This window comes from Dendrobates tinctorius, unplaced genomic scaffold (genome assembly GCF_039654945.1).
Source record: "Dendrobates tinctorius isolate UK_male_01 unplaced genomic scaffold, ASM3965494v1 ptg000136l, whole genome shotgun sequence".
Lineage (NCBI taxonomy): Eukaryota > Metazoa > Chordata > Amphibia > Anura > Dendrobatidae > Dendrobates > Dendrobates tinctorius.
This window is the reverse complement of record NW_027361804.1, coordinates 3,345,295-3,364,944: the sequence shown is the minus strand read 5'-3', so window position 1 is coordinate 3,364,944 and position 19,650 is coordinate 3,345,295. Positions and strand designations below refer to the sequence as shown.

The 19,650-nt window shown below is 46.6% G+C and overlaps 2 protein-coding genes across 2 annotated transcripts in view; both read left to right on the top strand.

The window, feature by feature from the left end:
• The window catches only part of LOC141048575 (uncharacterized), a 126,327-nt gene extending 110,794 nt beyond the window's left edge, over window positions 1-15,533 (top strand). Inside the window, exons 26-36 of the mRNA XM_073544292.1 lie at window positions 1,255-1,492; window positions 1,572-1,702; window positions 1,921-2,072; window positions 2,793-3,062; window positions 5,225-5,373; window positions 11,838-13,263; window positions 14,264-14,338; window positions 14,417-14,540; window positions 14,707-14,869; window positions 15,101-15,221; window positions 15,398-15,533. Of these exons, the coding sequence (XP_073400393.1) occupies window positions 1,255-1,492; window positions 1,572-1,702; window positions 1,921-2,072; window positions 2,793-3,062; window positions 5,225-5,373; window positions 11,838-13,263; window positions 14,264-14,338; window positions 14,417-14,540; window positions 14,707-14,869; window positions 15,101-15,221; window positions 15,398-15,498 (2,950 nt within the window). The 3' untranslated portion in view covers window positions 15,499-15,533. The remainder of the gene's footprint in view (window positions 1-1,254; window positions 1,493-1,571; window positions 1,703-1,920; window positions 2,073-2,792; window positions 3,063-5,224; window positions 5,374-11,837; window positions 13,264-14,263; window positions 14,339-14,416; window positions 14,541-14,706; window positions 14,870-15,100; window positions 15,222-15,397) is intronic.
• Window positions 15,534-16,299: 766 nt separating this feature from the next.
• Window positions 16,300-18,244, top strand: LOC141048474 (protein mono-ADP-ribosyltransferase PARP12-like). The gene is made up of 3 exons (XM_073544062.1): window positions 16,300-16,495; window positions 16,707-16,858; window positions 17,373-18,244. Exons 1-3 carry the CDS (start codon window positions 16,413-16,415, stop codon window positions 17,648-17,650), a joined length of 513 nt encoding a protein of 170 aa, XP_073400163.1. The 5' UTR covers window positions 16,300-16,412; the 3' UTR covers window positions 17,651-18,244.
• The last annotated feature ends 1,406 nt before the right edge of the window (window positions 18,245-19,650 follow it).

Here is a 19,650-nt window from a genome sequence, read left to right as displayed (position 1 = left end):
TATAAAGGGACAGTGGTCAGAATTGTAAAAATTGGCCCGGTCATGAACGTGCAAACCACTCTCGGGGGTAAAGGGGTTAACCCCACACAAAATACACAATTACACAGGTGTAAATCCAGGTAACTGTACCAATATCCTACACAAATCATAATGTGAAAGTGCAAAAATTCATTTATGATTTCAAATAGTTGATGTTATACATAAATATCTATTCTATAAACCTAAATACTATGAATGATTCACAGGTTCTAAAAACGATCCCTCCGTATACTGCCGTGTGCAGAAAGGATGAGACGGGATGGAAATTGATAGACAGATATTACATATTCTGGATGTATTACTTTCTGGACGGCGATCAGACACCATATGTTGGGCGTCAGGTTTCTGCTTCTGCTCTGCAGGAATCGAGACCCTCACATTCCGCGGTCTCCTGCAGAGAAGATTACTTGGCAGCAGACCGCTCCAGAGACTAAGTCCCTCTGTGCTCATACTGGGCATGCTCACGAGACGATCTCCCATTGGAGATCGGGAGTCATGTGCCCAGGTCCTGCTCCAGATCTCATTGGTCCATCTCGGAGATCTGGAAGGTCCCGCACGGCTATAAAAAGCGTGCATGACCGCTCGGCCATGCGCTAGTATAGACTATACTTGCTATGTGTGAATGGTGACGGATGTATGATTCTGGTGACTGACTCATTAAGATTCCCCTCTCTCTGATATTACGCATGTGGATAGGGAACTAGAGAGATAGTCAGCGCCAGTCAGTGGCAAGCTATAGGCCACAGTGAACACTGCACCGCTACACTAGCGTCCGATGGTGTCACGCCTGACGGCACTGTCGTATAGCGGCAGTAGTTACCGCCGCGCTGCAGTTAGCAGCACTTACCGGCGTCCGCTGTAGCGACGCCGCACGCACGGTAGGTCTAGACGGACACCGACCTCAGTCTTGGGCCGTGTCCTGTGACCGTATACCGTGCACGCAATCCAGCTGAGACCTGTGAAGCTAACAGGCTCGGCGCTTATGCTTTAGGGCCTCTGTGAGGTTAACAGAGTCCGCTCTGCACGCCCCGGGTGACATTTAACCCGTGCGCGTTGTACCGCCATATAGCGAGTCCGCCATTACTCAGCTGCGGTTGTTACACCTACTGCACGGTGGACCCCGGGCGGCGAACGTACTTCCTATTATTTATATTTAGTGCATTCCGCCGTCCCTAACACCATAATGTCATTAATATTTATTCTTTATACTTTCAGCACAAGATCGGCAGCAGCTAAGTCCCCCATGAAATCAGGGACATCCCCCATGAAATCAGGGACGTCCCCCATGAAATCAGGGACGTCCCCCATGAAATCAGGGACGTCCCCCATGAAATCAGGGACATCACCCATGAAATCAGGGACGTCACCCATGAAATCAGGGATGTCCCCCCTGAACACTAACATCTACCCCAAGACCTGGGACCCTGAGGCCATGCCGGAGATCGGCTGTAAGGTAATGTGCGGAGCCCGTATGACGTGTGACCGGAGGACAAGGGCAGGAGGGGTCACGTATCTTCTTCTATCCTCTGTAGAAAGTTCTTGTCTTGGACACATCCAGCGAGTTCTTGAAAATTGGCACGTTATTCTCCATGATGGTCAAGGGGCACGAGGTGAAGAAGATGTGGCGTCTCCAGAACCCATCTCTGTGGCAGGTGTTCCAGTGGTAGGTCCGCTCTTCACCCTCACGTCTGGCTGGGGTTAATATGGGCCCCATGAAGGGAGGTAGATAAGAGGCGGCGCTGTAGCAGGATGCCCCAACTCATGGTGGTCCAGTTTCTTCACAACTGATGGCAGAACCTTACAGATAGGAGAGGCCCCAAGTCACTCTGATCCTATTTCATCACTTCTCTGGCTTTTTTTGTATTTTTTTTGATTTTTAAGGCAAAAGAACCAGATGAAAAAAGTCAATCAGGGACGAGACGTGAAGGAAATCCGTTTGTTTCATGGCACAGACAGTGCGCACATCGATGCCATCTGTGATCAGAATTTTGATTGGCGCATCTGTGGAACCCATGGCACCAGTTATGGACAAGGTAAGAAGCAGTATCCAAAAAAAGTGGGTATTAACAGAGAGATTTCCTTGGGGATGTGGACTTTTTCCTCTTTCTGACACTGACCAATCATAATCATGCAGGAACATGCCCCCACAATAGCAACAACTATCAGTCTGCTTTCCTCTCTGCAGAGTGATGACATGTGCTGGAGAACAGCAGAGCTGAGTTTAACAGTTTTCAGTTTTTATCTCCAGCAGTCAGTATGGGGTGGGACAGTACTGCAGAGATGGCAGCACTACACTTTCTGTGACAATGCTAATGTGTATTTGATCCTGCCATTAAGGCTCATTTAAATTTGAGAGGAGAGCTACTAACAGAGTTTGTAATGAGACTGAAGATCTGAAGTATCGCCCTCCCCCCACACTGACTGCTGGAGGTGGAGGCTAAGCTTTCAGTTAATCACACTCAGGTCTGCTGTTCTCCAGCGCCTCTTATTACTCTGCAGTGAGGAGAGCAGACGGATTGTCAATGCTATTGTGTTTTTGTTTCCCCAGTGTGTTGCTACTTGCTTATGATTGGTCAGCATCATAAAAAGTAAGAAGTTCACGCCTTCAGTGAAATCTCTCTGGACTTATTTTTTTTAACTGTTTAGCTGCCGAATACTTTGATCGCTAATATCTCAGGTTTCCATTATGTGTGACATTTTACTGACGCCATCTCAAAGAAGTTACATGTAAAAAGTCATTGTTCTCCCCATAGGAAGCTACTTTGCCCATAATGCCGCGCACTCCCATAACTTCTCCATTCCAAATACCAGCGGGACCCGGGCGATGTTCATAGCTCGTGTGCTGGTGGGAGACTACGTAACTGGAAGCCCCCAAATGAAGCGCCCACCACTGAGGCCCGGCAGCAGCTTGTGGTACTATGACTCCTGTGTGAACAACGTCATCAGCCCCTCCATCTTTGTGGTGTTTGAGAAACATCAGATCTACCCGGAATATCTCCTGGAATATGAAGAAGAGCAGAAAAAATCCTAAAATGCTAAAGGTAGAACTGACATTACATCTCCACCATGATCCACATCAGAATAGAAGAAGTAGAACAAAAAGCCAATACGCCGATTCATGTGTAGGCCAGTGGGCACCGGGTGGCCCTTGGTTACTCTGCACAAAACCAGTCCTTCCACCAGATGTAAAGTTTTCTTGACTATATCCAGTCCTGTTCTCAAATATATGATTTTTGGTCCTTCTTGTTTGAGCAGACATGGTGCAAAACCTGTACCAGCCCACATTCAATATTCCCTTCACCTACACCTCCTGAATATTGTATAAGAATGATAGCATGCAATGCACACTGTGCCAAATTTTGCCTTACTTAGTAATGCTTCTCATATCTCTCTTTACTGTGTAAATCACACTTTTAAAATGGAACATATAAACATCTAATAACACGCCAAAGATCAAGTGTACACCAGGGCTGATTCTAACTTTTCTGCTGCCAAGGCCAAACTTAAAGTGTACCTCGTGATGAATGCAGAGGCGGTGAAACGCGCGTCGGGGTGCGTCACTGGTCCACATACCCCGGCAGAAACATAACTGCAGGCAGATCATGAATTACATTTGGGATGTTTTGAGTTATATACTCACCATTACCATACCAATGTGAGACATGATGTATATTCATTCTGGCTACAGTGATTAGTTTGATAAATGATCTGGTCCTACATAGATAACCTTTATGGTGATTGCTATGGAATGATTAGGAATTCCAGTACCTATTAGATTTATAGATTCACCAGATTATATGGAATTATTACTTTTTGTATATAGTTGTGTAGGATTAATACAGATGGATATTTTGGTGCAATAAAATGATATACTGTTGCCATATAGTCTGGTTGATGTGGCCCAAAAACAATTCTCTGTTATTCACAGCTGTGATATAGTAGTTAGGGATAGGTGTTTGACCATCCTTTTTGTACTCTGTACTCATTTGTATAATGTTAATGTTATGGTATGTTTTAAAAATTTTGTATTAATAAATTTGCATTTTCTTGGATCAAATTGCTCCTTCATTGTTCTCTTTTGGTGGTAAAAACGTAAAGTGTCGCCCCTCTCTACAGAGCAATTTAAACTTGCAATGAACAAATGCATTTCCACCATTGTTTTTTTATAAGGGTGGGTTGCTTTTACAATATTCATTATTAGTAAGTCCCTTTACAAGACTTGTACCTGTCATTGTCTGATCACTTGTACTCTGATCACTTGTACTATATTCTTCAATACCACAACACCGCAGTATATAGAAAAATTTGCTGTCTCCTATGACTACATCAAACACCAGAACCACCATCAGAACATGAATACAACACCATAACCACCATCGGTACACGCAAACATCACCAGAACCACCCTCAGTACAGGAATACAGCACCAGAACCACTATCAGTACATTAAGACATCATAAGAACCACCATCAGTACAAGCAAACATCACCAGAACCACCCTCAGTACAGGAATACAGCACCAGAACCACCATCAGTACATTAAGACATCACCAGAACCACCATCAGTACACACAAACATCACCAGAACCACCCTCAGTACAGGAATACAGCACCAGAACCACCATCAGTACATTAAGACATCACCAGAACCACCATCAGTACACAAAAACATCACCAGAACCACCCTCAGTACAGGAATACAGCACCAGAACCACCATCAGTACATTAAGACATCACCAGAACCACCATCAGTACACACAAACATCACCCGAACCACCCTCAGTACAGGAATACAGCACCAGAACCACCATCAGTACATTAAGACATCACCAGAACCACTCTCAGTACACGCAAACATCACCAGAACCACCCTCAGTACAGGAATACAGCACCAGAACCACCATCAGTACATTAAGACATCACCAGAACCACTCTCAGTACATGCAAACATCACCAGAACCACCCTCAGTACAGGAATACAGCACCAGAACCACCATCAGTACATTAAGACATCACCAGAACCACCATCAGTACATGCAAACATCACCAGAACCACCCTCAGTACAGGAATACAGCACCAGAACCACCCTCAGTACAGGAATACAGCAACAGAACAACCATCAGTACATGTATACATCATCTGAACTACCTGTCAGGACTCTGAATATTTTTTATTACCTTTTAGGAATTCATGCCCTCTTTCATGATGGCGTCTTTTGTCTCATGTGCTCTTTGTCGTCCTGCTTTATAACTATCAAGAACCCTGTTGAAGACTTACAGCAGGAGTCTGTGCACGAGATACAGAAGGACGGGGGGTGTGAGGGGAGCGCTGCGGTGAGCTTACCTGCCGGAGCTCAGGACCTGAAACGTTTGACCACCAGGGGAGTGGCCGGAGGCGGAGCTAGACGCTGAGTAGCGGCGGTGATCAGCGAAACCGGAGAGTAGTCTGAACGTGCCGAAGTCAAGCCAGGAGGTTGATGAAGCGCCAAAGAGTGAGACGTTCAGAGTGGTCAGGACGTAGCAAGAGGTCAGGTAGCCAAAGACAGCGATGAAGTACAAAAAGGGGCAGACAGGAGATTAGTAATAGTACCAAGCCGAAGGTAAGAGCCAGAACCTGACAGTAAGCACAGAATCACAAAGCAATGAACGAGAAAACGGACCGGATCATACACAAGAAGGCAAATGTACTACACAGCATGCCAGCACACCAGGGGGTCAGACACACAGCCAAGACAGATGTATCACTGACAAGGATCCCCAGACGAAGGTGGGTCGCCCTCCCAGGGCTGTGGGGTACTCGGTACCGGGCCGGTCCTTCAGAGGGGATTGTCACAGCAGCGGTGACCCGGTCCTTGGCCCTGGGCGCCCATGAAAAAGGGGTAGAGTGGTTGAATAAAGTTTATGAATGATTCGTGACGCCACCTGTGGTGTTCGGCAATAAAGATGTTAAGCCGACGCTGCAGACAGATCCTCTGGGACAGATGGTGGGGTGCAGCAATGATGTGGTAGCTCTCCACAGGCAGGGCTGTAGTCCCAGGGCAGTGTAGATGAAGGGTTAGGAAGAGGGTGCAGTGATTGGCACAGAGATGTAGCAGTGCTGAGGATGTTGCAGGAAGGAGGCAAGGACACAACAGGGTGCAGTTTCTTTACCTTTACTTATAAGTGCAGTCCAGGGTCCTGGTTACAGATGGCACAGGAGCAGGCTAGCCTGGAAGCAACTCAGGTATCTCTATCAGATGGGTTGTGTAGTCTCCTTCCTAGCGCTGGCTTGAGGTACATGCAGTACTGTGTTACACTGAAGTTCCTCCTTCTTATCTTCTCTTAGAACTACCTCGTATGGCAGACAGCTGTAGCCCTCTATCTCTCTTGGCTCACCCGTCGCTGTTGTGCCTCCGAGTTTTAGGTGGGAATAGAGCATTTACAGCTTCCTACTCCTCTGGTTTCTGTTGCAGGACCTTCAGTTTCCATACAACCGTGGAGACCAGGCTCCAGATCATGCGCTATCACTGGGAGGGAGCTCTCCATCCTCAGCTCAACCTCCAGCTTCTCTCCACACGTCTACACTCGTTGCCCTCCTCACACTAACTGACCATTTCCCCTCTTGGCCCTCAGAGCGCACTCCTCCCCCAATTCTGGTTCAGAGCTCCCTCTGCTGGTCTGGAGTGGGAACTGTGTTGCATGACATGGTTAACTGTCAGAGAGACCCTTCATTGTTTCCAAGCCTGATATCACCCTCCCAGGAGGAAGGCAATGCCAGTGTGGCGACCATACTCCTGGGAGCGCCACAAAAGCGGGTAAATATAGCCCTCCCCAAAGCAAAAGGAGGCCATACAAAATTAACCCTGAGGGGACAGGGAAGGAACCCTGTCCATAGCCATGACAATAACTCCAACACAGCCTCTAGTCAGTGCTGAAATATTCTGCCTGGTCCTGGTGGCTTCCTGGTTTCCTCTCTGCTCCTGCAAACCTGTGTGGATATCCGGTTTTCCCGCACTCAGAGATTCTGCTGCATACACCTGTTACCAGTATTCCTTCTGCTTCTGGCTGCTCATGCCGCTCCCTCTGTGCCTCTGACCCCACCTGCATTTGCTAAACACGTAAGCTGGTTACTGCTCTGTCTCTTCCTTCAATTAAATAGATGCAGAGCACGCGACTGTTCTGCACCATCTGAGACTTCCTACCCAGGCCTCCCTGAAACTTTGTTAAGTTTTCATTCAATATTTACACCGAGTGTTTATGGACTTTGAGTTTTCCGCTGCACTTGTTTTGCATCGCTGATTGTTTGTAATACAGACCTTTTCTCCTATAAACAGTGTTCTGTAGTGTCTTTGTTCCATGCAAGAAGACTCCTGAGTCATCCATTGTAAATATTACAGGATACTCTAGCCATCTAAGGAGTCTGCTGGAACAATGACTGCAGAAAGCAAAGTAGAGCAGGTGTTCGCCATAATTAGATCTTTACAGAAAGATGTGGAAGGTCTGCAAAAAACAACGTGGAGGCACGGAATGCAATGAACAAATGTTTGGACAAACTTTACAGGACCTAAGTACCCGAATGGCGCACCAGGAAAACTGGCTTGGAGACTGTTAGCGTGGGTGGTCAGGAGCCGGAATCTCCAGGAGTGGACCCTCTGGACCGTGGCAACGAGGGGCCCTGGGTGAGCTGCCAGGTGGAACCGACCCCTATACAGTGACCGTTAGGAGCAGGCCCAGGGGATCGAGTACCACGGTAGCTGGTACCGAGAGGGGCGGCTCAAGATGGACTGGAGTAGGAATGCAGGACTGAAGTGTAGACTAAGACAGGAACGTGGAGAGATGGCTGGGGCAGGAACACAGAAGACAGGACTGGAGTAGGACTGTAGGAGCGGAGTGTGGAGAGCTGGATGGAGCAGGAACACCGGAGGCAGGACTGGAGTAGGATGGAAGGACTGGAGCAGGAACACCGGAGGCAGGACTGGAGTAGGATGGAAGGACTGGAGCAGGATGGAGCAGGAACACTGGAGGCAGGACTGGAGCAGGATGGAGCAGGAACACTGGAGGCAGGACTGGAGCAGGAACACTGGAGGCAGGACTGGAGTAGGATGGAAGGACTGGAGCAGGATGGAGCAGGAACACCGGAGGCAGGACTGGAGTAGGATGGAAGGACTGGAGCAGGATGGAGCAGAAACACCGGAAGCAGGATTGGAGTAGGATGGAAGGACTGGAGCAGGATGGAGCAGGATCACTGGAGGCAGGACTGGAGCAGGATGGCGCAGGAACACCGGAGGCAGGACTGGAGTAGGATGGAAGGACTGGAGCAGGATGGAGCAGAAACACCGGAGGCAGGATTGGAGTAGGATGGAAGGACTGGAGCAGGATGGAGCAGGATCACTGGAGGCAGGACTGGAGCAGGATGGCGCAGGAACACCGGAGGCAGGACTGGAGTAGGATGGAGCAGGAACACCGGAGGCAGGACTGGAGTAGGATGGAAGGAACACTGGAGACAGGGCTGAGGGGTTACTGCAGGAACACACACTGAGGATGAGAGTGAGAGGCTGTAGAGAGCACAGGAGGAAGCAGGGCCCAGTGTGCAAGGTAACACAACGATCAGGTGCCTCCCTCTGGGAGAAGCGGCCTGATATAGCCCCGTCTGGTTAGCCATTGGCTCGGAGGTGCTTCTGGGTCAGGGCAAAGTCGGAGCACAAGAAGCTGAAGGGAGGCACGGCCGCGGCCTATGGCGCATGCGCATAGCATGCAGCAACGGTGTAGGCTGCGAGCCTGTCAGAGGTAAGCGTCGTGGCCGTCTGGAGGCGAGGGCCTGCGGCGTGGGAGCGGAGACCGGGTGAGTATGTTGGAGCGGCGTGGGAGCGGAGGCCAGGTGAGTATGTCGGAGCGGCGTGACAGTGTCCCAGTACAGACGGGCTTTCCAGGACATAAGTGTGCAAATGGCTGTACAATTGCTATTGTATGATGGCCCCACAGCTCCCTATATACCTTATGATGGCCCTAAAGCCCTCTATATATTGTGTGATTGCTCTACAGCCCTTTATATATTGTATGATGACCCTACAGCCCTCTATATATATATAGTGTATGATAGTCCTACAGCCCTCTATATATTGTATGATGGCCTCACAGCTCTCTACAGTATGTATCATATGATGGCCCCACAGCTCCCTATAAACCGTATGATGACCCTACAGCTTTCTATATATATATTGTAGGATAGTCCTACAGCCCTCTATATTTTGTATGATGGCCTGTGTGGCAGCTCACTAGCGACCACTTAGCGATGCACCAGCGATCCTGATCGTGTCATATCGCTGGTCGGGATCGCTGCTGCTTCGCTAAGTGTGACCGTACCTTTAGTGTTCACTTTGTTCTAAATACCAAATTTTGACTTTTACATTTTCAGTGGGTTAAGAACATCTTATTTCCATTCGGAAAACATGAAAGTGTTGAATATGCTGCATCTGTATTATGTATTGAGCTCTATGATCTAAAGCATAATTATTAATGGACGATGTATCTTATGTGCTACTGAGGGACTGAACCACAAGTAATAGCAGAGGCAGACAGGATGGATTTTCCAGCTCAGACACAGGGCGGTCACACCCTTACAGTATATGCACAGAATGCACATTCAACTACATGAGAAACTAGGTCTGAGCTGAAAAAGTAAATTCAGTCCCTCGATCCTTGTTCACATTTACGTCACTTGACAAGTGGAAAGGTTTTAAATACAAGAGTTAGGACTGTCCCACGGGGGTTGCCGTGACGTGGCAGGACGGCTTCTACATTCTTTTGATCAAAATTATGTTTACTAAATACCCTTATTATTGCTACCTTCATGCAATTTTTGCAATTTATTTACTTTTTTATTTTAGGATATTTGTTTTTGTTTTTCTCTGAGGAAAGGTCATGTGTTTATATGCATTTACATTTTGCATACACATTACTTTACTTTTTCAGCTCAGACCTAGGGGCCCCGTACATGTCCAATGTTATCCTCACTATGGGGGAAAAAAATTGCAACATGCCCGAGTTTGATCCAAGCCATGAAATTCAATGAGTGCATGGAAATCACTGGACTGCACTCGGATGACATGTGACTGACATTCTTTTCTCCATCTTTTTCTCATTCGAAAGAACCTTATTACACTAAGATCCGATTTGCGTAATCGACCTGGTTTTCTCGGATGAGAGGCCGTACGGTTGTCTGCACCTAGCCTAGTATTGTTAGGCCAGTTGTAAACACGACCAAGTCGATAGTCCCCAAGTCTCCATAACACTTTACGCTTTTCATGTGCTCCATCTCATTCCAGTGTCGGGGAAGAGACTTCCCTTTTTTCTTTGTAAAGTCAGTAAGGATTTTACTTGATCTTCAGGCTCCTTCACTCTTCCAGTCAAAAAAGTCAACTTCATATTGTAAAAATTCCATATTTGAAAACATCAGGTCAAATGCATATTTGTTCAAAATAAGCTCAAATGTTTTACAGAATAGTTGGTTATTGTTACGGAACTTACCGTGCGTCTTAGGTGTGTCCTCAACTCCTCGCGAGATCCATTGTGTATGGTAAGGTCAACATTGGAAGATGCCATCAGTGGAAAAAGGTTTTTTTAGTCTCCACTTCAAAAATACTCTTGATAGCTCGATTAGAAGGAACACTTAAGGTCGTACCTTTGGACCGTGCTTCAGCCAAGATTCTGCTGACACCTTCCTCCGAATTTGTGAACGTACTGCCCTTATTGAAGTCAGCCTTGGAACAAACGTGTAAGATTAGTGTCCACAGTGGTGTGAGAATCCTCAGGATCCAAATCCACAAGTGTAGGACATCACCTCGCCAAAAATGAATTCATACGCAAGTATGCCAACCAGAGGATGATCCCAAAAGTGACGAGAGCAACAGCATCCACAGTACCAAAAAGTATCTTCTTCTTTAATACAGGGACACAGGAACGTTCCACCTTTACAAGATGGGTCTTTATCAAGCCATAGAAAACGCTGCACACCCACATCTTTATATTACCCTTCAACAATTAGAAACCGTATGAGCAGTCAATCAAAGCGGCAAACACATTTAAAGGGGTCATCTACAATCGGACAATGTCTTCCATATCCTTATGTTTCCCCCTTGTAAAATACCAACACCTATCCTCGCCACCCGGTGCTAGCCATTCCAGCGATGTTGGCAGAGGCCCTAATCCCAGCCCGCCCCAGTACCATACTGCTCACTTTCCCACCTGTGGCAATCTCCTCACGGATCTCCTCAGTTTGACCATTGACAGAAGTCTCTTAGGAGTCGATTGGGCCTCGGCTCTTGACAGGCAACATCTGGTCTCTTGAGCTTTACTGGCGTGGGGCACGAGTCCTGGTCCCGACTAGCATAGGCGCAACGTAGAGTTCTCCTGTGTGGGCCTTTGTTAGGTGATGGTTGACACCTTGATGTCGTAGGCTTTCCACTGAGGCCTGTTACTCTAACCTTAGCAACATTCCTGGAGCGCGTCAGCTCCACTCTCTTCCATGGAGCCAATTCTGTCTGCGGTGGGAGCAGTGTTCAATGGGAGAAAAGATATAAGTAAAGTAATATAAGCTTCTGCTTGTCTCCCTCTGCAGCTCCCTGCCGGTTCCTCTGGTATCTCTGCGCTCTTCTGATCTTCCAGCAGGAGGCCCATGCAGTCATGTCAGGCATGTGGAGATGTTTGTGGCCCCTCACGTGATCGAGAGAGGCCTAGTGCTGCAATCAGCAGGGTGAGGGGTACAATTAGGGCAGGTGAGTTTTTATTATTTTTTAGAGCATTCCTGTCCCTCTATTAAGTATAATTTAGGATCGAATTGCTGTCAACATATCCAAAGTATATTCATGACCAATAATACATCCATAATTTTACCAACAGGAACGCCAGCCGGACTTTCGTCTGTTTTCCAGCGAGATCTAAATACTACACCAGTGACCACTGCAGGACCAGCAAGAGCTCAACCAGTTAATGACTCCATGAATGGTCCATCAGTTTCCCAAACAAAACCAGTGTCCAGTCCATTACAGCTGGTGGACTTAGCAAATGTTCGACCAATGGCACTTACCAAACCAAACAGGTTGGTTGATTCTGTCTCTCCATCTGTTCCTCTGGAGAAACCAGTGACCACGTCCATGGTAAGCCCACTGGAACCAAATCCATTTGTTACCATCGTGAAAACAAATACCCCACCAGCAGCCGGTCCTTTCACTGCTCCATCATCTAATACCAGATTGACTAATTTTCCCACAAAAGATTCAGCTGTTCCTCTAAAGACACCAGTGACTACATCCATTACGAGCCCATGCAGCCAACAACCAACTGGCCTTTCATCTTCTATCCCACGTTTACGTGTTTCACAGCCAAAGTCAGCTTTTACACCTGTGAACATCACAGCACCAGCTAATGCTCAGCCAGTTAAAGCTATAATGAATTGTCCATCAGATTCCCAAGCAAAACCAGTGCCCTCCCCAGCCCCAGTGGTGAACTTTCTAACAATGGCATCTACTACACCATGCAGATTGTTTGATTCTCTTTCTGAAGGTCCATCTGTTCAAATTGAGAAACCAGTGAACATCTGCACTGCCAGTCCATCAGTCCCTCAATCAATGTGTACCTTCATGGAATCAAGTACCTGTCCTGAAGAAAGGATTTCCAAAGATCTATCATCAATATATTCCACATTATTTAATTCTCTTACAAAAGGTCCATCTTGTTCTTTGGAGAAACCAACAATCACCTCCATTGCAATCCCATCCAACCCTCCATTAGTTGACCTTTCATCTCTTGTCACAAGCGTATCTCTTTTTCAGCCAAAACTAACTACTCCACCCGTGACCTTCACGGGACCAGCCAATGCTCCTCAAGTTAATACCCCATTAAATGGTTCGGCAGTTTCCAAACCAAAGCCACCGCCCTTCCTAGTCCCAGAGGTTCCACCAATGGTAAATATCAGACGGAGAAGATTGCTTGATTCTCTTGATAAAGATCCATCTGTTCCTCAGAAGAAACCAGTGACCACCTCTACTACAAGCCCATCCATCCATCAATCAGTTTTTACCTTCATGAACCCCAGTACCCCTCCAGCAGCCGGTCCTTCCACTGCTTCATCATCCTGTGCCAAACTCAATAATTCTCCTACGAAAAGTCCATCTGTTCCTCTGGAGAATCTAGTAGACTCCATTGTCCGGTCTCAGACGCCGATTCCACCCATATGTACGGTTCCAGGTATGACTAGTAATCCTTATGGCTGTGCCTGTAACTATTATTTCAGAGGTTAAAATCTAAAGTAAAGGAAATTGATAATTCTGTTGTTACTCTAGTCACATCCAAAGCTGTCCCTGATGACTCCCAGACTTCTGACCCTCCTGGCTCATTCTCTTTATAGATAATGACATAGTTAGACTCTATCACCTTCGATTTGCCTATTTCCTACTCCATCTGGTGAGAGATGTAGGATTTTTTCTTTGCAGCTCTGGATGTGATTGGAGGGATGTTTTGTATGGTAAGATGTCTATAAGATCAGTAAAGGTTTAGGGATCACTTGGTGCCCAGTGGTGAAGGTTTACCATGTCCTTCATGGGCTTCCTTACTCCCATGGTCTCTTCGTTGTCAGCATTGGGTGCAGGATGACAGCAGACACGTCGGTGCACAGAGCTTAAGGCCCCGTCTCACTAAGCGATATCGCTAAAGCGTCACCGATTTTGTGACGCAGCAGCGATATTGCTAGCGATATCGCTATGTCTGATACTTACCTACAACCGGCCCCCCGCTGGTTATCGCTGATCGCGCGAGAACGTCCTGGGCCATTTCTCGTCGGCCGCTTCCTGCTGGGCTTCCTGCTGGGCTTCCTGCTTGGCTTCCTGCTTGGCTTCCTGCTGGGCTTCCTGCTTGGCTTCCTGCTGGGCTTCCTGCTGGCGCTGACGAGCGACGCATGGACGCGGGCGGGAGGACGTCAGGATCGCCTCGTCTGACAGGTAAATAACGACCGCCGACCGCTGCGATGTCGCTGGTGAGATCTGCCTGTGTGGCAGCTCACTAGCGATGCACCAGCGATCCTGACCGGGTCATATCATTGTCGGGATCGCTTAGTGTGACGGGGCCTTCAGGTCTGACTTGTCAAAAATCTTTAAATTACTTCATAAAGTCATAAGATGTTTTAGAGAGTAGCGAATCGATAACCTTATAGATGACCCATTAAAAAATATTTTAATTATCTTTTTTGCAGATTTTTCTCCCACTAATCCTGACAGAGTCCCGGAGATCTGTCTTTCTAATCTTTGGAAATATTGCAGCCTAGGAAGTAAGTGACCCCCGGGGAGGGATTATTGGATTTAGGTTTGGATAGTGCAGGTAACGCTCGGTTCTCCTGTATTCCCAGGTCGTTGCCCGGACATGCATTACTACCTGCCGTACCGCTGGCAGATTCACAAAGGAACCGACTGGGAAGACGTTCCCAACATGGAGGAAATTGAGAAAAGTTACTGTGACCCAAAGGTTGACAGGTACGGGTCGCCCAGAACCGAGCGTCAGATTATAATGTGTGTATGTACTAAAGAGGAACTCCCCATAGGTGTCCAGACGTGATGGCCACTGACATCGGACATCTTGCTGTAGGCCATGTTCTCGATGTAGAATCACCTGGTAACTGTTCCCACTTTTCCTTCGCAGGGTTCCTCTGATTGAATTTCTGACCATGAGATCTGGCGGTCACCCCGTTCCTCGTCTCTCCACCGTATCATCGGTCATGAAGCCGTCTGAATATGTCCTGACCACTGAGTGGCTGTGGTACTGGAGGGATGAACACGGCAGCAGGACACAATATGGACAGTCTGTAAGTGGGCACATAATAATGGGCGATCCTCAGGGGCGGAGCTGTAGAAGGTGCAGAGTTTATGGTTACACCTGGCGCTAGAGACTAAGTGGTCCACAAGGTCTCTTTGCTTTGGAATGAAGAGACAATTATTACCAATGATACACAATAGTTTGGTTGGTTGTGGGCACTGGCAAAAATCAGAACTGCCAGGAGAATGAAATATTTTCTACCGATGTTCTATTTATTTAGGTCAGGAATCGCGTCAGCGTCACCATCTCGTCCTCATGGCTGGAGAACATATATCTTGCCGATGCCGATGCTGTCATTCCATTCGCTGCTGGTAGACAGACCTATGAGCTCAGTTTCCGAGGTACACACATGGACAATGTGGTGATAAATGGCATTTTTACCAATGTCGGCACCAGAGGGGCCACAAGGCTCAGCTTTGGCATCACTCCCCAATAATGTCCTGCACTGGCATGAAGGTAACGTGGACTATCCCATTGGGATATGAGGTTCCTTTTTAACAATTGTCTAATTTTACAGATATGAAGCAGAAGAACATTGTGTACATGACGGAGAGAGACGTGCGGAGGAGGCCGAAATATCTGAGGTTTGATGATGTGAAATTACTAAAAGGAAGGTAAACTCAACGAATATTATAATAGATGGAAAGATATTAGAAATTATTGAACCAAAGCTTCTAATTTCCCTGAAAACGTGTGTAGCACTCTGAGGTCTCCTAGGTCTGTATCCAAGCCCTTTCAAGCTCTTTAGTGCAAGCTTAGGGTTAGCAATGTCAAAGAGGCCTCAATATAGACACCTATGATCCAAAAATTATCCCTTTTTAGGGCAGATGACTGTCGTGCTGGAGCTAATACACTGGCGGTGTACACAGAAGAAGCAACGGAGGTCCAAAAATTATTCCATCTGGTGAAATAGCAAAACGTTTGGCATCTGTAAACTATAGAAGCAATTGCTTGACTTCTTTTAGCCTTCAAAAAATTATTAATTATCCCTTTTTCGGGGAGTAGCGACAGGTTTGATGTTTGATCGTAAAGTGAGTAATGGAGAAACACCAGGGTTTATACTCTCTGGCCTATGATAAAGCAATGAATTATTTTTATCTTAGCAGTAAATAAATATTTTTTTTCCTTTGTGGCATAAACAAACATCCCTCTACCCCGACGCGCGTTTCATGCCACTTTTCAGTCTGGATGTGTCACTTACTGGACGGCACTCTGTCGCCATTTTATCAATAACATTTTTTTTATACTTTCAGCACCAGATCAGCAGAAGTTAAATCCCCCCTGAAATTAGGAACCTCTCCTCTAAACTTAGGAACGCCCCCACTGAAATCAGGACCGTCCCCCATGAACACTGATATCTACCCCAAGACCTGGGACCCGGAGGCCATGCCGGAGATTGGCTGTAAGGTAATGTGCGGAGCCCCTATGACGTGTGACTGGAGGACAAGGGACAGGAGGGGTCATGTATCTTCTTCTGTCCTCTGTAGAAGGTTCTTGTCTCGGACACGTCCATCGAGTTCTTAGAAATTGTCATGAGCTTCTCCAAGACGGTCAGGGGGCACAAGGTGAAGATGTGGCGTCTCCAGAACCCATCTCTGTGGCAGGTGTTCCAGTGGTACGTCCGCTCTTCACCCTCACATCTGGCGGGGGGTTAATATGTGCCCCAGGGAGGGAATTGGATAAGAGCCAGAGCAGAACCAGGATGCCCCAATTCATGGTTTCTTCACAATGATGGCAGGACCTTACAGATAGAAGATGCCCCGAGTCCCTGTGATCCTATTTCTTAAATTTTATTGCTTTTTTGTCATTTATTTTTTGTATTTAAGGCAAAAGGAACAGATGAAAAAAGTCAATCAGGGACGAGACGTGAAGGAAATACAATTGTTTCATGGCACGGACAGTACGTACATCGATGCCATCTGTGATCAGAATTTTGATTGGCGCATCTGTGGCACGCATGGCACCAGTTATGGACAAGGTAGGAAGCAGCATCTAAAACAATGCTCTGATTGGAAAGTGCAGATGACCCTGAGCGACCTTCAAGGGTTGTATCCAAGAGAGCGAACAGATAGGAGATAAAGTACTGGACCCCAATGATCCCTACAACAGAGCTTTGTAGCCTATAAGCCGGGCTTTGCAGAGTTCCATTGTGACTGGATCGGAGGAGCATCGGATACTCCAATCATGTGGATCTCTGTAGACCCCAGGTCCTGGGTTCCAGAACTTCATTCTATGGATCACTTGGGGTGACAATTCATTAGGTTTTTTAGACATTGAATAGGTACTCTCATCAGGATGTATCAGTGCAGAGGACACTTCTGGTTACTGTGGTTCCAGCTGTGACACAAGTAAAGTACAAGTTGCGGCTCTCCAGCCTTGTAGAACCCCAACTCCCGGCATGTCCTGACAGCCTCACCTTTCCATCATGTGTGATATCTTACTGACGTCATCACTCAGGAGTTTCTTGTAACCTGTCGTCATTCTCCCCATAGGAAGCTACTTTGCCCGAGACGCCTCGTACTCCCATAAATTCTCCACACCAACGTCTAGCGGGACCCGGGCGATGTTCATAGCTCGCGTGCTGGTGGGAGACTACGTAACGGGAAACCCCCAAATGAAGCGCCCACCACCGAGACCCGGCAGCAGCTCGCAGTACTATGACTCCTGTGTGGACAACGTCATCAGCCCCTCCATCTTTGTGGTGTTCGAGAAGCATCAGATCTACCCGGAATATCTCCTGGAATATGAAGAAGAGCAGAAAAATTATTAAAATGCTAAATGTACAACTGGTGGTGACATTACATGACGCCAGTGGAAATAAAGCCAATGTGTCCCTACAGCTTCACCCAGCCGGCACCAGGTGGCCCCGGTCTTCCCCGCGCAGCTCTGGTCTTCTGTATAAAGCCGGCCCCAATCTTCTGCAGACCTGGCCGAAAATACCTAGCAGCCCAAATACAACACCCCACTCAATACTGCACATATATGTTAGCAGGCAATGCACACCTTGCCGGATTTCACCACCCTTGATAAATCTTCTCATCACTCTAACCCCTTTACGCCCGACGGTGCTTTTCTCGTTAATAGACCGGGCCAATTTTTACAATTCTGACCACTGCCATTTTATGAGGTCATAACTCTGGAACGCTTCAACGGATCCGGGTAATTCTGAGACTGTTATTTTGGGACATATTGTACTTCATGATAGTTGTCAAATTTCTTTGGTATGATTTATGTTTATTTGTGAAAAAAAAGGAAATTTGGTGAAAATTTGGAAAATTTTGTAATTTTCCAAATTTGAATTTTCATGCCTTTAAATCACAGAGATACGGCACACAAAAAAACTTAATAAATAACATTTCCCACATGTTTACTTTACATCAGCACAATTTTGGAACCAACATTTTTTTTTTTAGGACATTATAAGGGTTAAAAATTGACCAGCGATTTTTCATTTTTTTAACAAAAAATTTACAAAACCAGTTTTTTGTAGGGATCACATTTGAAGTCACTTTGAGGGGTCTATATGATAGAAAATACCCAAAAGTGACAGCATTCTAAAAACTGCACCCCTCAAGGTGCTCAAAACCACATTCAAGAAGTTTATTAACCCTTCAGGTGCATCACAGGAATTTTTTGAAAAAAAAAGTCACTTTTTTTCACAACAAATTGACTTCAGATCCAATTTTTTTATTTTTAAAAGGGTAACAGGAGAACTGGACCCAAAATTTGTTGTGTAATTTCTCCTGAGTACATGGATACCCTATATGAGGGAGAAAACTACTGTTTGTCTGCATGGCAGAGCTCGATAGGGAAGGAGCGCCATTTGAATTTTTGAATGCAAAATTTGCTGGAACAATTGGTGGACGCCATGTCGCCTTTGGAGACCCCCTGATGTGCCTAAACAGTGAAAATCCCTCACAGTCGACACCAGTTTGGAAACAAGACCCCTCAGGAAACTTATCTAGATGTGGGGTGAGCACACTGAGCCCAATAATAATAATCAAATTTTCCCTACAAATATGTTATTTTGGTCCCAAATTTTGCATTTTCATAAGGATAAGAGGAGAAATTGCACCATAAAGTTTGTTGTGCAATTTCTCCTGGGTACGCCGATACCCCATATGTGGGGAATACTACTTTTGAGGCGCAGTGCAAACCTCAGAAGGGAAGAGGCGCCATATTGGAGTTCAGAGTTTGCTGGAATGGTTTGAGGGTGCCACGTTACATTGGCAGAGCCCATGAGGTGCCGGAAAAGCAGAGATCCCCTATATGTGACCCTATTTTACAAACTATACTGCCCAGTGAATTCATCTAGGTGTGCAGTGATCATACTGACATCACATGCGCCTCACAGAATCTTATACCACCGAGCGGTGAAGAAAGAACATTTCTTCCACTAAAATGTTTTTTTATCCCCAAGTTTTTAATTTTCCTAAGGGCTAATAGGAATTTTTTTTACAACAAACTGAGCTCCATTTTTTCCTGCATGCGCCAGTACCCTACATGTAATTGGGAAATATTTTTCAGGCACGGTGCGAAGCTCAGAAGGCCGGGAGCGCCAGATTTTACTGTTATGGTTTGCCGGTGCCATGACCCATTGGGAGAGCCCATGAGGTGCCAGAAAAGCAGAGACCCCATAAGTGACCCTTGGGGAATTTATCTACAGGTGTTTTGACTCCATGGATATGCAATAGCCCTGGTATGGGGCCATTCTGTTCCCCGTTTTCCATCCGAACACAGCGTCCACAGCCGATAGAATCACCACAGACA